The sequence below is a fragment of the Microcaecilia unicolor genome, chromosome 13, assembly GCF_901765095.1.
Source record: "Microcaecilia unicolor chromosome 13, aMicUni1.1, whole genome shotgun sequence".
Taxonomy (NCBI): Eukaryota; Metazoa; Chordata; class Amphibia; order Gymnophiona; family Siphonopidae; genus Microcaecilia; species Microcaecilia unicolor.
Genome location: NC_044043.1, coordinates 14,313,549 through 14,330,534, shown reverse-complemented (window position 1 = coordinate 14,330,534; position 16,986 = coordinate 14,313,549). Strand labels below are relative to the sequence as shown.

The window sequence follows — 16,986 nt, the reverse complement described above, 5'->3', positions numbered from 1 at the left end:
AGATTATGGAATACTAGTAAAAAAAGGCCCGTTTCTGATGCAAATGAAACGGGGGCTAGCAATGTTTTCTTCTGTGTGCATGTGGGAGTGTGTGTGTCCCCTGCCCTCTCTCCCCTCCCCCCTCTGAGTCCTTCACTGTTACAGAGCCAGCGATTTGATTTCGTGCTCTGCTGTTTTCCTTCACTGACTGTGTTACAGAGAGGGCGGGGCAGACACTCATAGGGAAACCGGATATCTCGCCCCCTTCACACTTCCGGCTGGAGGCTTCATAGAACGTTGGTGTTGCTTTTTATATAGAGAGATAGTAAAAAAGCCCCGTTTCTGATGCAAATGAAACGGGGGCTAGCAATGTTTTCTTCTGTGTGCATGTGGGAGTGTGTGTGTCCCTGCCCTCTGGCCTCTCTCCCCCTCCCCCCTCTGAGTCCTTCACTGTTACAGAGCCAGCGATTTGATTTCGTGCTCTGCTGTTTTCCTTCACTGACTGTGTTACAGAGAGGGCGGGGCAGACACTCATAGGGAAACCGGATATCTCGCCCCCTTCACACTTCCGGCTGGAGGCTTCATAGAACGTTGGTGTTGCCTTTTATATAGAGAGATAGTAAAAAAGCCCCGTTTCTGATGCAAATGAAACGGGGGCTAGCAATGTTTTCTTCTGTGTGCATGTGGGAGTGTGTGTGTCCCTGCCCTCTGGCCTCTCTCCCCTCCCCCCTCTGAGTCCTTCACTGTTACAGAGCCAGCGATTTGATTTCGTGCTCTGCTGTTTTCCTTCACTGACTGTGTTACAGAGAGGGCGGGGCAGACACTCATAGGGAAACCGGATATCTCGCCCCCTTCACACTTCCGGCTGGAGGCTTCATAGAACGTTGGTGTTGCCTTTTATATAGAGAGATTGGTGTTGCCTTTTATATAGAGAGATAGTAAAAAAGCCCCGTTTCTGATGCAAATGAAACGGGGGCTAGCAATGTTTTCTTCTGTGTGCATGTGGGAGTGTGTGTGTCCTTGCCCTCTGGCCTCTCTCCCCTCCCCCCTCTGAGTCCTTCACTGTTACAGAGCCAGCGATTTGATTTCGTGCTCTGCTGTTTTCCTTCACTGACTGTGTTACAGAGAGGGCGGGGCAGACACTCATAGGGAAACCGGATATCTCGCCCCCTTCACACTTCCGGCTGGAGGCTTCATAGAACGTTGGTGTTGCCTTTTATATAGAGAGATGATACCATCAGTTTTAAGACAAATACCATCTTATTTTCTTAGGAAATGTTTAAAGAACTATCTTTTAGATCAATAACTGGAATATGATATTTGCTGTTTGTTTATTGTGAAGCTTTTTTCTGCGATGCTTTCTCTCTCTATTGTAAACTTCTCCTCAAATGTAAACCACTGTGAATCTTTTTTTTGGAAAACAAGTGGTATATAAGACTCCAATAGAATAGAATCACCTCCCAGCTAAGAATCACTTCCTCTATCACCCCCTCGCCTCCCAAACCTGACAGCTCTATTCCTCTGTATCATTTCCTCTCTCACATCATCACCTCCGAAACCTGACAGCAGTGGCATAGGAAGGGCGGGGCAGTGGGGGCGGTCCGCCCCGGGTGTCAGCGGGTGGTGGGGTGCTCCGGACAGCCCTCATCTCCTGCCCCCTTCATTTTTTTTTAAATCCATTGCAGCGACGCAGGCAGCGCTTCATGTCTGCCCTGCGTGTGCTGTGAAGATAAAAAATCACCTCGTTAGCGTCGGGCCTTCCCCCGTTGTGTCCCGCCCTCTTCTGAGGTAACTTCCTATTTCCTCGAGGGCGGGATACAACGGGGGGAAAGCCTGACGCTAACGAGGTGATTTTCTATCTTCATAGCACACGCAGGGCAGACGTGAAGCGCTGCCTGCGTCGCTGCAATGGATTAAAAAAAAAACGAAGGGTGATGGCAGGAGACAGGGCTCTGTCGGCTCTCCATGAGGGGGGACGGGGAGCTCAGAGAGGAGAAGGGGAGTGCTCAGATGGGAGAAGGGGTGGGGGAGCTCAGATGGGAGAAGGGGTGGGGGTGTTCAGAGGGGAGAAGGGGTGGGGGAGCCCAGAGGGGTGTTCAGAGGGGGGAAGGGGATTGGGAAGGGGTGGGGGAGCCCAGAGGGGTGCTCAGAGGGGAGAAGTTGATTGGGGAGGGTGGGGGAGTCCAGAGGAGAGCTCAGAGGGGAGAAGGGGAAGGTGGGGGAGCCCAGAGGGGAGAAGGGGATTGGGGAGGGAGGGTGGGTGAGCCCAGCGGGGTTCTCAGATGGGTTCTCAGATGGGTGCTCGGAGGGGAGAAGGGGATTGGGGAGGGTGGGGGAGCCCAGATGGGCGCTTGGAGGGGAGAAGGGGATTGGGGAGGGGTGGGGGTACTCAGAGGGGAGTGCTCAGATGGGAAGAAGGGGATTGGGGATTGGGTGGGGTGGGGGTGCTCAGAGGGGAGTGCTCAGATGGGAGAAGGGGTCTGAAGCTGGAACTGGGGTCTGACAAGGGGCAGGAGTGTAAATGGGTCCATGCCTGGGGCAGGTGGGAGAATGGTCTGGGGCTGAAAAAGGGGGATGAAAGGCATGTGGTGGATGAAGGGGGCTGGAACTGGGGGCTGAAAAGGGGACAGGGAGAAGTGGCTGGGGGCTGAAGCTCGGGACTAATGGAAGAAAAGGGCTGGGGACTGGTGGGATAGTGGGGCTGAAAAGGGGGGCAGGTGGGAGATGTGGGCTGGGGCTGGAACCAGGGGCAGGTGGAATAAGGGGGCTGGAACTGGGGGCTGAAAAGAGGAGGCAGAGAGAGAGGGGACATACCCTGGATGGAAGGGGGGAGTGTGAGGGAGGGCAGACCCTGGATGGATGGATGGGAGAGGGAGGGCAGACGGTTTGAAGGGGCAGAGAGAAAGGGCAGATGGTGGGTGGAAGGGGGAGAGAGAAAGAGGGCAGACGGGGGCAAATGGTGGATGGAAGGAAGAGAGAGAGGGCAGATGTTGATGGAAGGAGGAAGAGAGAGATGGCAGACTGGGGCAGATGGTGGATGGAAGGGGCAGAAATAGAGGGCAGACAGTGGATGGAAGGGAGAGAGAGAGCAGACACTGGAGGACAGAGAGAGAGAGAGCGAAGACAGATGCTGGATGGAAAGAAGACTGTGAAAAGAAGATGAGGAAAGCAGAAACCAGAGACAACAAACTGTAAATAAAATACATATTTTTATTTTTTTGCTTTAACATGTAAATAAGGTAATCTTTTTATTGGACTAATTTTGATACATTTTGACTTAACTTTCAGAGAACAAACCCCCCTTCCTCAGGTCAGGATAGGATACTGTAACAGCACTATACTGTATTCACCTGAGGAAGGAGATTTTGGCCTCTGGAAGCTAAATGTAGTAATCCAATAAAATGGTATTTTATTTTCTGTATTTGTTTTATTTCTACTTGTTAATTTGTAGTGGTGATTGGTATGTGTTAGTTTTTTTCAAATTTACATCTGCTGTCTTTATATTTTGCACAGTACTAGGGGACATTTTCTGTTTCTGTGGTGTTGCATTGTATGCAGAGTCTGGCATCGGGGGTTCAGTTTAATTTTTGTCTAAATAGAAAGTTTATTATTACTTAATCTATAGTGGATTAGGGTGTATCTGTGTTTGTGAAAAAGACGGCTTTCGGTTGGCATTGACTGTGCAGGATTGACGATCTGTACTATTCTGTCTGTTTTCGTTTTACAATAGGTGAATTGATGTTCTAGTGTTCACTGTAGTGTTTAAGATGCTTTCCTTTTCCTTGTGTGACTCGTACAAAATACTGCTTATGGTATGGTATAATTGCTCTATATATAGGTCCTGAGTGTTTTGTATTCTCGGTATACCTTGTACTGGATTTGGGGGGGGGGGGGTGTTAAAAAATGACCGGCCCCGGGTGTCAACTACCCTAGCTATGCCACTGCCTGACAGCTCTGTAAAAGTTCTCCTCTTTATCTAAAAACCTTATTGCCACCTTCTCTTCTACCTTCTCCAGACTCACATCAGCACGTTTCTTCCTACACATGTCCTCTGTGACTTTTTTGCCCCTTGTCAATGCTGCTCCATTAAAAAGATATAAATTCTTGCCAAGGGCATTTGTTACTCCTTAGGGTGACAGGAACAGAAAGACTAGAGACCAGATGAGAACAAACCTTAGCGTAGTGTCCCTACCTGAGAATCCATTTCTTGACGTTTGATCTGGGTTAGAGTGATAGTAGAGAAGTCCATAGTGTCTGTCGGATGAAATACAGAAATATACCTGTTACACATTCTTGTATATTTTTGATCAGACAAAATCAGCTACTACTACTACTTCTCATTTCTATAGCGCTACAAGACGTACGCAGCACTGTACGCTTGAACATGAACAGACAGTCCCTGCTCGAAGGAGCTTCCAATCTAATCAATACAGACAAACAGGACAATAAGGGACAAAGACAAAGAGTAGCAGGATTCCAGAATCCCAAAGACGACTACTACTAATCATTTCTATACTAATCATACTCCAGACATACGCAGCGCTGTACACTTAAAACATGAAGAGACAGTCCCTGCTCTACAGAGCTTCCAATCTAATTAGGACAAACAGGACAGCTCTGACAAGGAATCAGCGAATTGACAGGCCTTCCAGGTATACGTGTAATACATGTTTTAGAACTACAATATGCATAGACCTTGAAAGTTTTAACCATCAGCATTCACGCTTGCTCAAAGTGAGGAATAGTAACATAGATGACGGCAGAAAAAGACCTGCACGGTCCATCCAGTCTGCCCAACAAGACAAACTCATATGTGCTGCTTTTTGTGTATACCTTACCTTGATTTGTACCTGTCCTTTTCAGGGCACAGACCGTCTAAGTCTGCCCAGCACTATCCCCACCTCCCAACCACCAACCCCGCCTCCCAACCACCAGCTCTGGCACAGACCGTACAAGTCTGCCCAGCACTATCCCCACCTTCCAACCACCAACCCCGCCTCCCAACCACCAGCTCTGGCACAGACCGTACAAGTCTGCCCAGCACTATCCCCGCCTCCCACCACCGGCTCTGGCACAGACCGTATAAGTCTGCCCGGCACTATCCCCGCCTCCCAATCACCAGCCCCGCCTCCCACCACCGGCTCTGGCACAGACCGTCTAAGTCTGCCCAGCACTATCCCCGCCTCCCAACCACCAGCCCCGCTTCCCACCACCGGTTCTGGCACAGACCGTCTAAGTCTGCCCAGCACTATCCCCGCCTCCCAACCACCAGCTCTGGCACAGACCGTACAAGTCTGCCCAGCACTATCCCCGCTTCCCGCCACCAGCTCTGCCACCCAATCTCAGCTAAGCTCCTTAGGATCCATTCCTTAGCAGCTTAGCCGTTGAGAAATTTACATTGGTTGCTGATTTGTACACGAGTAGAACTTAAGGTTGCTTGTTTAGTATTTAAAATCCTGTATGGTTTTTGTCCCTATTTGCGTACTCAATTAATAACTTTTTTGGTTTTTCAGAGAAATTCTCATTTTCATTCTAAGTTGTTACTTGGATTTCCAACTATTAAGAAGGTTCAATATAGAAGAGTCTTAGACAGCTCATTCATGTATCAAATCTAGTAAAATTTGGCACTCTACTCCTGAACAAATTTGCACTCTTCAGAATATATCTCATTTCGTAAAGCTATGTATATGATCTGATAATTTACCAAAAGGTCTCATTGTAACCCACTTAGATTCCTTGTTGACGTAAGCAGCATATAGATCCAAGGAACAGAATAGAGTGTTTTACCCATCATAAATTTCTGGAATAAGAAAGCTTTCAACAATCTGCTAAATAATTGAAATTGAAAAATCTATCATAAATCCACAGGTAAATTCCATTTTGGAGGCTTGATAGGCAAAAGATACTGGCATCATAGACTTATAGACTATTTTCTTAGGGTTTGGAAAATGAAATTCAAGTACAGTCTAGACAGCCATGCTCTATTATGCTCCGGTAATAATTTTAAAAAATGTTATGTGTTTACTCAGGTTCCCTTTGTCTAATACAGTATAGGCGATAATAGGGGAAATCAAGAGGGGAGAAAAATCACTCACATCACTGTAAATCCCAGGAGCCAGATTTTGTCTGGAATGTGTGGGAGGACTTCTTCAGTAAGATACTGTTTATTATATCAATCAGAATGTCTACAGTGTGTTCTTGCTCTCTGCAGTAATTTCAGGCTAAGCCATTCCTACATTCATACCCTGCAAACGCCAACTCCATCCTCATCTTGTCCACGCAACAGTACAAAATCTTATTCATACAAAAAGCGAGCAATTGCCTTATCGAAAATGATGGAACTATTTTGGTGGAGTTTGAGTTTGCGGGGGCGGGGTCAGGACGGGACAAAATTTATCCCCATGTCATTCTCTATTGTGCACCACTCTGACTCCAGATGGTTTCTGAAGAGTGGTCAGCATTTCTAAGTGCACATTTACATGTACAAGTGATGATTCGTACATGCATATGTTACGATTTAATAAGCAGTAGTGATACATACATGTATACAGAATCGATAAGCATATGTTAACTATGACACGGACTGTGAACATTTCTACAATGGCACTTAAGAAGAAAGAAGTATTATTGGTTAATTGTTGAATCTGAAGTTTGCAGACATTTGGTTGCTGGTATGTAGGTGTCTGAGCTTATGAATTCCTTTATACCTCATGTATCAGTGAGGACGTAAGGGTCATTTTGCTGATAGTCTTGCCTTGTGTGTCATTGCTGTACTGCTCCCTGCCTTCTTTCTATCCCCATAGTTGAATCTGTATGCAATTTGTTGCCTCAAAGGGAACTAAGTTGGTCAGGTCCATAGTGGGTTTTATGACTGGTGTCCACCCATGACAGAACTGTGCTTATGTTGGTATCTTGTGCGTTGTGTGCCAAAGCTTCCATCAGGGCAGTGTTTTGGGAGGAGGTGACACTATGCTTGGCTGCAGGAGCAGTAATGGTGCTGCGGGCAGTGTTGGAAGCTGTGTGAATACTATTCCCCTGATATTCAAAACCATTTAACCGGCAGTGCTGCACTCAGGCTGTCTCTGGATGACCCACGGAGCCTTTCTTCTGCCAGATCCCGCCCTTGTGATGCAACTTCCTGTTTTTGGCAGGTGGGATCTGGCAGAGGGAAGACCCGCAGTGCAGGTCAGCCAGAGACAGCACGAGTGCAGCTCTGCCTGGTCCGAGTGGTGAGAGGACTCAAAAAGTGTGTATCAAGTCAAGGAGGTGTATCAGATACAGCTTATTTTTCAATTTGATGTCAAATTCAAGGGAGCAAAAGGATTGTTGGAAAAAGGGGAAGCAATGGAGATGAACCCTCCTGGATTAATTATAATAACTTTGTTACTATAGTTAATTAGTAGTTAAATGCTCATTTAATTACTGTAAAGCATTACTTGTAACGTGACATCGCACAACACTGTTATTTTCACTTTGAAAAATGGGGCAAATTTCATGGCTAGAATGTACCTGATTTTGCTGTAATGTGAGCAGTTACAAAATCCCCTCAGTCCCTATCAGGCTCATTTTCGAAAGAGAACGACGTCCATCTTACGACATAAATCGGAACATGGACGTCCATCTCCCGAGACGTCCAAATCGGTATAATCGAAACCCGATTTTGGACGTCTTCAACTGAAGTCCGTTGCAAGGACATCCAAATTTCAAAGGGGCGTGTCAGAGGCGTAGTGAAGGCAGGACTTGGGCATACCTAACACTTGGATGTCTTTGAGCCATAATGGAAAAAAGCAAGGACATCTGTGACGACCACGGACGTTTTCACCCGGATGTCTTTGAGCCATAATGGAAAAAAGCAAGGACATCTGTGACGACCACTTGGACGTTTTCACCCGGATGTGTTTTTTTCACAAATAAGGCACAAAAAGGTGCCCAAAATGACCAGATGACCACCGGAAGGAATCAGGGATGACCTCCTGTTACTCCCCAACTGGTCACTAACCCCTCCCACCCTCAAAAAACATCCTGAAAAATATTTCGTGCCAGCCTCAGATGTCATACTCAGGTCCATGACAGCGCTTTTAGTGGGTACTACAGTGCACTTCAGACAGGCGGACCCAGGCCCATAACCCCCTGTTACATTTATGGAGGAAACAGCGAGCTCTCCAAAACCCACCCAAACCCACTGTACCCACATATAGGTGCCCCCCTTCACCCATAATGGCTATGGTAGTGGTATACAGTTGTGGGTAGTGGGTTTTGGGGGGGTGTTGAGGGGCTTAGCACACAAGGTAAGGGAGCTATGTTCCTGTCCACTGCAGTGCCCCCTAGGGTGCCCGGTTGGTGTCCTGGCATGTTAGGGGGACCAGTGAACTAGAAATGCTGGCTCCTCCCATGTCCAAATGGCTTGCATTTGGACGTTTAGACTTGGACGTCTTTGGTTTCGAAAACTGCCGAAAGTCAAAGATGTCCAAATCCAAGGACGTCCAAATTTAAGGATGTCCTTGACGGTATTTTCGAAACAAAAGATGGACGTCCATCTTTTTTCGAAAACACGTTTTTCCCTGCCCCCGGATTTGGACATTTTACAAAGACGTCCAAATCGCAACTTGGACGTTTCTTTCGAAAATGCCCCTCTATGTGAGATACAGTGGATCGAACTGGATTGGTTCCTTTGAAAACTGATCTCCCTGATTCTTAGGGCGAGAAGCACCTTCGGTTTGGCAGTTCTATGACTTTTCTTTATTCTCACCAATACCAGTTTCTGAACATATTGGTATATTCACAAGAGAGCCCCTTGCACTACCTCTGCTCTTGTGCACCTGCGTCTACTTTGTAAATTGCACTGTATTCACCTTATATAAAAATAAAAAGAATATGTGGAAATGTCACAAACTGGGAAAGCTAAATCTATCTTTGAATGGCTGAGAACTCACCTTTCTCTTCAATCTGACACTTCCCTGATTTTGTGGAGGCCACGACGCTGGCCGTGGCTTGGTTAACAGTGCGTGAGGCCTGCTGCAGCTTTGTTAGGTTAGCACTGTCCTTATCGGCTTTCACCTAGAGAAAAGAGGGAAAGTCACCAAACAGAAATAAGGCCACAAAAAGGAAAGCAATTTTTAGAAAATGTACAATTTAAGATGGGTTCGGAAGGGGGGGGGAGGATAGCGTGCATACTTTACACTAGCCAGATAATCTCAGTTTCAAAATTTTGCACGTGTTGTGTGTGGTAAAAGTACCTGCAATATTTTAGGGCTGGTAGTAAGCAGCGTGAGATTTACTTAAGAATTAACTTGATCAGATATCCTATTCATCATAAATGAATTTCAACCAATATATCTGGTTAGGTTGAATATTCAGCCCTAAACTTCCCCAGATACAGTCGCTGGATAAATTAGCTGATTATACGGTTCTGCTTAACTGGATAATGTTAACCCATTAACTGAAGGTCCCTCCCCTTAGACTATTTCTTGTAAACTTAAGCAGACACATTTTAACCAGACAACGAGAACTTACCACTTGCTGGCCTCAACATTTCAGCCATTATGCAATACGTTCACCATCCGATCAATAAAAGCTTTGGCTGCATAGATGCTTTTGGACATTGACAACTAAGATCAATGAAGCAATTCACTGACCTGCCTTACTAAACTGTTAAAGGAATGAGTCAGGAGCGGATCCTGGGATCATACTGCAGTACAGAACATCTATGAGCCAACCCATAAGAGCCTGCTCTGTGGGTGCTTGAGTACTCCCGATATTGAGAAAATTCTTTTCATGCATCCAGGGAGGGGTTATTTCCATTGGGCTTAGCACCCCCAATAATGTTGAAAAGTTGGCTCCTATGGCTCCAACGGTCTTATAATCTCACGTATTCAAGGAACTCTGAAGACTCCAGATTCTTTGGTGGCTAAAGTTATCGTGCCCTCAGAACTTATCCTGAGCCAGAAGTTCCTGAGGTAATACTGGTCAGAGGTTACGTCAGCTAAGTGGGCCACAAATGGTTTCTTGCTAAGGAGTAAATTCAGGCTAAAGTTCACTCTGCTCTAAGGCACAGTCTGAAGAATAAACTGTAGGAGGTAGAGTCAAGCTCTGTATTACGGCTGTATAGGCAGTGGTCTAACCCCAACAGTCTTTGACCTATTGTTCATGCATCAAAGTTTCCTTCTGCAACTTCACAACTACGAACCTTGAATCCAGCCACCACCATCTTGAGCAATGACTCCCCCATCCTTCCCCCCCCCCCCAAGGGGACATGATTATTGCTTCCACAGCATATTCAGTTCCTGATGACCCAGGAAGCTGAAGACTCTCTTTAGAGACTAAAGTGGGGTGCTTGCGTAGCGCTGTCACTGAGCCAGGCCAACCATAAACTGCATACCATCCTGCCATATGTATAGCTATTAGGTACAAATGAATCCTCCTCTTACCTTGTTATTCAGTCATGGATTTATATTACAAAAATAAGTCACAATTGCTTCCTTCCCTTCCTTGAAACTCTGAGCTTCTAAAAGCATTGGCATTCCTTGGTCGGATGCCACCCGGGGCGGATCGCCGCTGCACCCCCCCCCCCCCCGCGTGCATTCTTCTTGCCTGCTGGGGTGCTGGGAGCAGGGAACCAGCTGAGCCGACAGCCACGCGGCTGCACCCTTCCTGCAGCGTGCACCCGTGGCGGACCGCCCCCCCCCCCCCTTGGTACGCCACTATCTAAAAGGGAAGTTGGCAGTCACAGTTAAAGGCACTTACCTTGGAAGCTGCTACCAGCTGAGCGGTACTTGCAGCAATTTCATGAGAACACACCATCAGCTCCTCAAACTTGCCTTTTCCTTGTACCACAAGATCAGCAGCATCCCTAAGAAAAGGAAGAAGCAAGCAGCAGACAGGAGAAAGAAATGCAAAAACAGAGAAAGCAAGAGAAACAGAAAGAGGGGAAGAAAGATAGAAAGATGTGAGAAGAAAAGAAAAAAGGCAGAGAGAGAAAGAGAAAGAATGAGAGAGAGAGAGAGAGAGAGAGAGAGAGAGAGACAGGAGGAAGGAGTGAGGGGGAGACAAAGGAAAAAGAAAGCCAGAAAGATAAAACAGAAGGTACAAGGAAAAGGGTGATATGACGTAGGAAAAGAACATTAGGAAAGGTGGTAGAGACATAAAGAGAAAGAGGAAGGAGGAAAAAGGAAAGCCGTAAGGAAAAAAAATAAGGCAGGCAGCAAAAAGACAAGAAGAAAATGTGAGGGAAAAATGAGGCGACAGGAAGGAGAAAAATACTACAACAAACATAATTATTGGTGTGCTTCATGATACAAACTACTGTTCTGAATAAGGGGCAATACTTGCAAAAAAACTTCAACATGAAAGCCAGGACCAGTGCTGGTTGACATGGATGTTACTCAAAGCCTTGGGTGATAAGGGGGGGGGGGGGGGGGTCCTCTCTACTGATGTAGCCAGTCTGGCTGCTCAGGTACACTCAGAGCAAAATGTGTAAATTAAATGAAGTTTGATTCTCCAGGCTCCCTCTCTCTTTCCCTCAGCCCATCTTGTCTCCCCCACTTCCTGTTTCCCCTACAACTCTCTTCCCCAATGCACACTGTCCCCCCCCCCAGCCATCAGTCTTCTCCCAGAATCCTCTCCTCCCAGTCAGCTGCCATCATCCCCTCCAAGCTCAATCTTCCCCTGGTTTGTTAATGCCTCCAACCGTCCCCAAGCCTTGCCACAAGCCCCGTCTCTAAGATAGCTGTTTTTTTTGTTTTCTCCCAGCATCATGTGGGTCTCAGCGGGCTCAATGCATGTGGTGTCCAAACTCTCACACGAATAGAGTGTGAGTTTGTACGTTGTAGAACTCAAGCTCACCAACAGCAGCACAAGTTTCATCAAGCCTCTGGACAGTGTGTGTGTGTGTGTGTGTGTGGGGGGGGGGGGGGGGGTAAGTACGTAGTGAGAGAAGAGAGTTAGGGAGTCACACCTGGGGTCAATTAGTGTCACCACTGGACCTTGCAATGAAGAACTGTAAAATATAAAAAGAGCTGCATGGTCCTAATTTCTCTCTACGCCCTTCATTACATGCAGGTAGACTTCTGAAAGCAGACTTACACCATGACTGTTGCACCCCAGCCCACAGCCTTGGCAGCAGAGATAAGGCCTTCTGTCCACCGGGAGTTCTTAGCATAGAACTCTTTGGGTGAGGCGGCTCCCTAGAAAGAAGGAAAGACCAGAGTTGCAAAGGAAATCCAGCTTGGACTCAACCTCATTTACCAGGTCACTGTTGAAACAAATTATACACACTGTCCTTGGAGTATTTCTATTTGACATGGTGTACAAATATAAAAGTCATTACAATATTAAATATAAAATAAAACAAGCCCAATGTACATAGTTAAAAGTGGTTAGGGTGCTGGACTTTGGTCCTGGGGAACTGAGGAACTGAGTTCAATTCCCACTTCAGGCACAGGCAGCTCCTTGTGACTCTGGGCAAGTCACTTAACCTTCCATTGCCCCATGTAAGCCGCATTGAGCCTGCCATGAGTGGGAAAGTGCGGGGTACAAATGTAACAAAAAACAAAACAAAACAAAAAAAATAAAAAGAAAAAGAAAGTTAAAAAAAAAATCAATAAACAATAACCAGGACAAATCTCTTAGAGGAGTAGCCTAGTGGTTAGTGCAGCGAACTTTGATTCTGGGGAACTGAGTTTGATTCCCACTGCAGCTCCTTGTGACTCTGGGCAAGTCACTTAACCCTACATTGCCCCAGGTAATAAATAAGTACCTGTATATACTATGTAAAACACTTTTGAATGTAGTTGCAAAAACCACAGAAAGATGGTATATCAAATCCCTTTCACAGTTATCTAGTATCTTTTGCCCCTGAGACAGTCATGGGAAGGGTGAAACTTGGCCAATTTGTTTTAACCCCTTCCTGTGTTGTTGCTATATTTGAATAAATTTTACTTTTGGACCATCGTGGATCCATTAGGTCAGTTTTGTACATCTCATGGCAGACGTGAACCTTACTAGTAAGCCAGGGTATATTGAGCAGGATCTCAATCTCTCAGTGAAAGAGTAGGTCTCACTTGGCCTGCACTCTACCACTCTCTGATTATGATGTATGGAGGAGAATATTCCCAGAACAATTATATTATAAGGACATTTTTCAAAGGGATCTAGTCACATAACAAGAATTTAACCAGCTAGATTCCCAGGGCTGAAAAATGCACCTTTAGAGCAACCAAATTTAGTGAGACTAGATAGCTAGATTTAACCACAGAAAGATGGCCGCAGAGATTGTTCAGGGGTGGGAAACTACAGGTATACAGTTGATTTTCAGATTTACACACATATGTATAAGTACATAATCCACCTGAAAGTTTGGATAACTTCCTAAAAGAAAAGTCCATAAGTCATTAGTAAGATGGACGGGGAAAATCCACTGCTTATTTCTAGGATAAGCAGCATAAAATGTATTCTACTGTTTTGGGATCTTGCCAAGTACTTGCGACCTGGGTTGGCCACTATTGGAAACAGGATGCTGGGCTTGATGGACATTCGGTCTGTCCCAGTATGGCAACGCTTCTGTTCTTATGAGGAAACAATAGGTGCAAGACCCTTTTGTATACTCGTATATTTTTCCCTTTGAGAATGAGTTCCAAGATACTTGAGTACGAAAGTGCCCCTTGCAGTAGCTCGTGTGGGTATTGCTGAAAGTTGCTTCTTGTGGGGTTGTATGGGATTAAAACAAGGGCATTCAATTTTCAGAAATCCAACATGCACAGACTTGCGTGAGAATTTTAGCTTGTTATAGCATATAGTTTATATCATAAATCTCTTCTGAAACTGTAATTTCACATCCACCAAATAACTGTAATGCTTCAAAATCACGTATACTACCTAATTAAATAAAAAAATTTGCTTGCTAAAATCCCAAGCAGTTGCAGCCCAAGGGACAGACGGAGCGCATTTCACCCAGGGCTTACAGGTTGGAAATGCCTGGATTAAAATGCTAGTCATTTTGGGGCAAGGAAATTGTGCCCGAGAGGAGTGTGGCTTGCCAAGGAGTGGGTGCAACTGGAAAGGAGTTTCAAAAGGCTAAGGTCCGCGTACTGTATTCCCCCAGCCCTTCCTCCGTTTATGAGTCTTGAGTCTGTATCTCCCACTAAGGAGGGTCCTGAGAAGGGAAATGCTGGGCCAGTTAATGATGCTTTTAAGTTTCCATCTGGTTCCCAAGAGGTGGTACTTCCTTCTGACTCTACGGTCTTCTCTACAATGCTAACTCCTCAGAATGTATCTTTAAAAGGTGTTTGGGAAGTCGTTAGTAGAACCGAAGATCTTTTATGGGGGACTGTGATCCAGTTGTGTTCTTTTGCTGGTAAAGTAGTGAAGTTTGCTGAACCTTCTGAAAATATCGATTCGCTAAATAAGTCTCTTTCCAATTGTAAGCTCGAACCTCCCTCTTTCCAGTCAATTGGCACCATTAAGGATTGCTTCAATTTGTACTATGAAAGAATAATTTCCATTTGTTACATTTTCCATGATCACTTCTACAAGAGACTTTACTTAGGAACTGTATCAAAGATGTTCTGCAGGTTTCACAATCCGAACAAATTATTGTTTTGACTCAGACCTTAGGTCTGAATACGGCTGAAGGGGGGAGGGGGGAGAATGGATGTTTAGCACCTACTAGGAAAGAGTGTTTAATTGTCTTCCTTGAAGATTCATTTGATAAAATAATGAGTGGAGTGGAACAGGTGGATGTGAAGCGTCTGTTCACGCTTTCCAAAAATACTAGGACTAGGGGGCATGCGATGAAACTACAGTGTAGTAAATTTAAAACAAATCGGAGAAAATTTTTCTTCACCCAACGTGTAATTAAACTCTGGAATTCGTTGCCGGAGAAAGTGGTGAAGGCGGTTAGCTTAGCAGAGTTTAAAAAGGGGTTGGACGGTTTCCTAAAGGACAAGTCCATAAACCGCTACTAAACGGACTTGGAAAAATCCACAGTTTCGGGAATAACATGTATAGAATGTTTGTACGTTTGGGAAGCTTGCCAGGTGCCCTTGGCCTGGATTGGCCGCTGTCGTGGACAGGATGCTGGGCTCGATGGACCCTTGGTCTTTTCCCAGTATGGCATTACTTATGTACTTATGATACTATTTCCTGTACAGCTACCCTCTTGGTCATTTTCTCTTCTGAGGCTGATAAAACATTGGTTTTGAAGCATTTACTTGAAAATTAAAGGATTTCCCCCTTCTGTAGGCAGAAGATCCAATTTTTCCTGATGTCTTCTGTAGTATGCAAGCATGTTGGAAGTAATTTCTATTACTATAATCTAAGTCGGGGGCTACATTTGTTTATATTTCCCTTGTAAATGTTTTATTTTCTTTAAGAATGAGAATTACACCTTTTTTGATCCAGCACATCTTGAGAAATGTATATAAGATATTTTATTTACTTTGGATTTTGCTCACACCCTTTTCAGTAGTAGCAGATCAAGGTGAGTTCCATTCAGGTACTCTGGATATTTCTCTGTCCCAGGAGGGCTCACAATCTAAGCTTGTAGCTGAGGCAATGGAGGGTTAAGTGACTTGCCCAAGATCACAAGGAGCAGCAGTGGGATTTGAACGGGCCACCTCTGGATATCAAGACCAGTGCTCTAACCACTAGGCCACTCCTATTCTTCTGTTTAACTGTAGTGTAGTAGGAGTCACTATTTAATCAAGGCCACTGTTATAATTAATGAAATATCATCATTATTTTTTCCTCCTAAATTGTTTTTCTTTGTGCTTTCTTTGCTCCTGAGATGTAGACTATAACCGATCGATATCCTGCCCGCAGCCATGAGCGTTTTGCTGACTGCTCAATGCTGGGCCCTGTCCGGGGCTGTGGAACTGAATATCCATTTTTTTTAAAGCCAGCTAACAGATAGCTGGTTATGTCAATATTCAGCCTCTCACTGCATAAGCAAACTCGCTTAAAGATAGGACTGCTACCTACGTGGCCCAATTTAAGTGGTTTACTTATGCGGTGAGGGGCCTCTGCCTCTGGAATGTCCCGAGTTAGCTGCTTTTAAATGCGGCGCTAAGATTTTCTATTTACCTAGTAGCCCCAGGGGGGAAGAAGGAGAAATAAGGGGCACAGAAAATGTGAACTTTGATGTGAATAATATATCTGCCATACTGGAACAATCTTTGGAAAATGTAACCGAGAGGGCTACTCTCTTAGTTTCCTTTATTTTTGAACAGGATCTTAATTCTGTCTTGAGACTTTACTTTAAGAACACCAATTCTCATTTTGGAGGTGGGAAAATATGGACATACCCTGACGTAACAAAGTTGACCCAGCAGAAGAGGAAAGCCTTCTTGGCTATGAAACCGAGGACGGTGGAAGTGGGGGGGGAATCCTTTTTTTTTTTTCGCCTACCCTTGTAAATGTATCGTTCGGTTGGGTCAGATGAAATATGTTTTCTTTTCTCCTGATCAACTGAAATCCTTTCTAGACTTAAAACGACTAAAATAACGTCTGTTTAAATTGTGCTGGAGGATTGCACGTAGCCTTAATTAAGTTATAATTATTTTTTCTTTGTAGTCTTCTCTAATTCATTAACACCCTCACTCAGAGTGTGGTCTAAGAAAGCGGAATAATTGTGGTTTAAAAGTGAACTAAAATTCTTTGATTTTTTTCTTTTCTACTCATCTTCATTTGACTTTTCTTGTATCTTAATATTACCTTGCTGTATTTCAGTTGACAAGTGTACTCTTGTTAAAAGAATTGAAACTCAATACAGTAAATATAAAATAAATTTGGCACTGAGAGAGTCAAGTGCCATTAAAAATGACTGGACAGCCACGAGCAAGCGATTTCAACTGGTTGGCGACGTTTCCGGCCATTAAATTGTTTTGAATATCCGCTGAAAAATGTTTTAGTTGATTTTATTTCTTTATTTATTTTTTCTTTTGCTTCTTGTTTAAGTATTTCTTCTTATGTTTGTTAAGAATGTATGTCATTTTTCAAAATCTTTGTAATACC

General features: G+C 44.9%; 1 protein-coding gene across 2 annotated transcripts in view; it reads right to left on the bottom strand.

The window, feature by feature from the left end:
* Window positions 1–16,986, bottom strand: part of HIP1 (huntingtin interacting protein 1) — a 320,025-nt gene that overhangs the window by 12,085 nt on the left and 290,954 nt on the right. For both annotated transcript variants that reach the window (XM_030222554.1, XM_030222555.1), the window contains 4 exons: window positions 12,061–12,161; window positions 10,723–10,828; window positions 8,913–9,036; window positions 4,172–4,233 (listed from right to left, as the gene is read on the bottom strand). In XM_030222554.1, the coding sequence (XP_030078414.1) occupies window positions 4,172–4,233; window positions 8,913–9,036; window positions 10,723–10,828; window positions 12,061–12,161 (393 nt within the window). The remainder of the gene's footprint in view (window positions 1–4,171; window positions 4,234–8,912; window positions 9,037–10,722; window positions 10,829–12,060; window positions 12,162–16,986) is intronic.